Genomic DNA, 4,428 nt, shown 5'->3' with positions numbered 1-4,428 from the left:
AAAAGGGAACTTGAAAAGTTAGTTAAATTGCTCATCTTTGGAGGTCAAGCAGTAAAGAGGGGCAGATTATAAGAAACTAACATAAGTAATTACTTGAGTACTGCTTTTCACATTAAGTCATACTTGTTTTCTGATTGTTTTTTCAGTTTCCATAGCAAGGCGTGTACAAGATCCATTAGCTGAGCTAGTGAAAATTGAGCCCAAGCACATTGGAGTTGGAATGTATCAGGTAAAGCAATGTGAACCATTTAATTTATGGAATCCATCAATACAAAGAATATTCTCAAACCTGACATAGTAATTGTCAGTAGGAGTAGAGTCCCACTTTTAAGGTTCCACAGTTTGTGGGAAGGTAGTTAGAAGTTATTAGAGAAGGAAGGAATTCTTTTTCTGGTGTTAATGATTTTGGCCAAGACTTAAAATTAACTATAGTTAGATTTAAAGATTATTAAAACATTAGATGAAACTAGTAACTTAATTTGGAGAGCCTCTCCTTTTAACATTATTTTAAAAATGAAGACAGTATGAGCAAAGAGGACACGTTGGATCTTTGTGTAGACCAGTATGAGTAATTGATCTTTATTGACCTTTCAGGAGGAAGCCTTTGGTACCTGCTGTACCTTATTGTTTTCCTATGTTTTTCATTCTTATTTGATTATTATAGTTAGTTTTTAGTCATTACCAGAATAGTTCAAAGCCTTCCAATTATTGTTACTGTATAATAGTAATAGTAATGTACTTACTTTTGTTATTACTGTATATTTAATTCTTGAGCTTGTATGTGTTCTTCAGGCATTTCAACACACCACTAGTCTTGGCACAGTTAATTTAGAGTGATACTAGAATGCTGTATGGTGCTTAAGTTGTTTCCAGAAAGCTTGGATCAAAGTTTTTTTCTCTTTGATAAAAATCCATTTTGAATCTGAAATAGAATATTACCCTCTATATAATTTTTATGAGCTTTGAGTGATAGGTACCATACTGCATTTTTTCTAAAGAGAGATGATTTTTGGTCATGGAATCTGATTACTAATGTTGGAAGAGACATTAGAAATCATACAGTCATACCTCCTCATTTGTCAGAAAAAAAGACTGTGTCCTAGAGTAGTTAGGATTTTTCCTCAGTATTACATAGTGACAAAGCAGAGATTACCTGCCATATATACTAGACTTAACTGGGAATATTCCTGTCTTATAGCAGTTTGGGCTGAGGCACTTAGACCTTTAACTGGACTTGTTCATTTGACAAAGATAATTTCTAAAGGGACTGATTGAACTACAAGTAGATAGAAATGCCTGGTATTTAAAGAGTACAGTCAGAATAGTTTTGTGATATAGACATTATAGTAAGGAGGAAATTTAGTTATATTAACTCAAGATGAAGTTATGGGGCATCTCAACAAGGTAATGGAATAAAGAAAAGAGGAATATTTCAATTTTATGGAACTTATCCAGACAGGCTAATAAGCTATTGGCATCAAAGAAGTCTTTAAGTAAGTCACAGAGAAGTAACCTTCACATTGGGATTCACAGATAGCTTTCACTGTAAAAGAGTTTGGAATTCATTCCAACAGCAGTGAGAAGCTAACAGAAGAGTTTTAAGAAAGAAGATGCTGTAATTTTTCTCTTTTTTTTTTTTTTTTGCAATTTTTGGCTAGTGCTGGGTTTGAACCCACTACCTCTGGCATATGGGACCGATACCCTACTCCTTTGAGCCACAGGCAAACGTCCCAATGCTGTGATCTTGTTGATGTTTTTAAATGTCGTCTCTGGCTACTCTGGGAAGAGTGAATTAAAGGGGAAGAAGAGACGTATTAAGTCCAATTAGGGGGCCCTTAACACTAGCCCAGGTGAAGGATGATGGTTGGACAAGGTTAATGGCAGTAAAGATGAGAAGAAGTTAAGCTTATTTTGTAGGGACAGCTTGGTGAAAGTAAGGGAAAAGAAATTAGAAAGAATGTGCTTTGAGTGTTCTAGTGATGACCAAGTAGAGCATATTTGGTGGGGTAAAATCAGTAATTCAGTTTTGTACTCAATTAAGTTTGAGATACCTATAAGAAATTCAAGAAAAGATGTCAAATAGGAGCTGTATATACAAGTCTGCGCTTAAAAGAAATAACCATATTAAGATAGAGTACACATTATTTTGCTAATAATGAAATTGAAAATGTGATCAAGATAATAGGCTAAATTCATGATATTCTTTAACTATCATACCACCACCACTGGCATAGCCACAAATCCAAATTCCATGAGATGGCAGAAAAGTTGTACATAGGTATCTCTACCTATGTAAGTACGTGTTTATATGAATAAATTTATAATAGTCTAGGGTAGCAAGAAAGGGTCCCATTAGTGGATATAAGTTTCAGGAATTCCTGAATGACATTAAGCATGAGGAATCATAAGCATGAGACATAAAACCTTGTGGAGTCACAGCTCAAAACATACAGATCATTGTGCATCAGTGGATTCTCAAGGTAGTTACTCTTCTGGTAGAGCCAACCTAGTATGATTCAAATATACTAACCTCCACATTATCCTGAACTCTAGCAACTGGTACTCTTGAGCAACTACCACACGACCCAGCCAAAAACCCCCAGGGATTATAATTGGAGTACTGTGCTGCTCAGTCAGCCTTAGTAAGCTGACCTTCATGCATCACTCCTGTGGCTCCCGTGTTTTCTCTATAACAGTTTTCAGTGTTAAAGTGTGTTACAAAAATATGGTAGTGAAGTTGAAAAGTGTATCGAATGCTATTTAACTATAATTGTGCGGTGCATTTACAAAGTTGTTTTATAATATAGTAAAACTGTTACAGTAAGTGAAGTTTGCTTTTTTTTGTCCTAATTTGCTTTTAATTAGTGCATTTTAATATTAATATCAAGTCAATACAGAGTTTATGGTATAGTATGGGGTGGAGAATTAAGCCTATTTCCCTCAGGCAACTAAAAACTGCATTTATCCAGAATCTACCAGTCCTCATTGGTACTGGATAATAGGGACATTACTGTAGTGAGAAGGGAGACTGAAGTATTAGACAGGGAGATATGTATAGAGTAGTTAGGTCTACAGTAACCTATTCCCTCAAAATACTCTGAATTTAAGCTAAAGCACTGAGCTTAACACAGGTTGGAAAAGCTGGGGGATATATCAAGAGGTCTTTGACAGAATTGTCCAGAAATTCCAAGACCATTTCCTGAGAAGACAAACTCTTATGATACATATGATACTTGGCATGTCCCACATTATCACCGCGGCAGATAGTAGTAAAAAGAAACGGCATACACAGACAGACAAATAGGGACTCTGAAATGATCTCACTACCAAGAATCATTGAACATTTCAGGAAAACCTGTGATAGGAAAATGAGATATCAAATTTATTAAATAAAAATAACATCCAATGAAACAATGACTAGGCAAGAGAGACTTTGAAGTAAATAAAAGTAATATTCACAGATGGATAAGAGAGGGTTATTGCATTTATAAAGCAAATATGAAGAAGAATGAAATCAAACCAGTCAGTATCTTAGGATTTTAAAATATGATTGTCAAGATAAAAGAGGCATAAACAAACTAAGAATGGACACAGGTAAAAGCAAGTTAACAAATTAGAAAATTAAGCTAAGAGATTCTTCAGAATATACTTTTGAACTGAAAAAAGTCGGAAGTATGAACAAAAAGTCATGTGATATAGAAGACATTGTATTGCAGGGATCCTCAAACTTTTTAAACAGGGGGCCAGTTTACTGTCCCTCAGACTGTTGGAGGGCCAGACTGCAGGCCCTGGGGTGAGTCAGCTGCTAAGCAGGACAGGCAGTGGCGGCAAAAACACCTGGCAGGCCGGATAAATGTTCTAGGTGGGCTGCATGTGGCCCATGGGCCGTAGTTTGAGGACGCCTGTTGGAGAGCATCAATGTCTAATATATAATAAAATTCAAATAGAAAGAATGAGAGAGATTGATAATCACAGAAATAATAGGAGAACATTTTCCCAAAATGAACTCAGATAAATCTTCTAAAAACACCAAATGAAGACTGAATAAAAAAATAACAAAAAGCCTATACTGAAATGCCTACTTAAGAAATTTCAGAATACTAGTGATAAAGAGTAACTGATGATTGTAAATTGAGCTTCAATCTAACAAAAGCAATCAGTGTAACCTGGTTGTATGTACCTTCAGTGAATCCTCAACAATAATAAAAAAAAGTAACTGACTAAAAGTCTTCAGAGAGCAAATATTACATATCTCCACAAAGGAAATAATTAGATCGTCATCAGTCCTGTTATTGCTAAAAAATGAGAAAAGATAGAAATGGAGTAGTTTTGAAGCTGTAAGGAAACATTTTTTTTTTTTTTTTTTTTTATTGAATGGTAACTGTGTACATTGATGCACTTTGGGGGTACAGTGTGGTGTTTTCACAC

General features: G+C 35.1%; 1 protein-coding gene across 1 annotated transcript in view; it reads left to right on the top strand.

The window, feature by feature from the left end:
* The window catches only part of SRBD1 (S1 RNA binding domain 1), a 248,375-nt gene that overhangs the window by 144,607 nt on the left and 99,340 nt on the right, over nt 1-4,428 (top strand). Inside the window, exon 16 of the mRNA XM_023512062.1 lies at nt 147-229. Coding sequence (XP_023367830.1) covers nt 147-229 — 83 coding nt within the window. The remainder of the gene's footprint in view (nt 1-146; nt 230-4,428) is intronic.

The sequence above is a fragment of the Otolemur garnettii genome, unplaced genomic scaffold, assembly GCF_000181295.1.
Source record: "Otolemur garnettii isolate 467f Iridium unplaced genomic scaffold, OtoGar3 scaffold00024, whole genome shotgun sequence".
NCBI classification, from domain to species: domain Eukaryota; kingdom Metazoa; phylum Chordata; class Mammalia; order Primates; family Galagidae; genus Otolemur; species Otolemur garnettii.
This window is presented reverse-complemented; position numbering and strand designations above follow the sequence as displayed.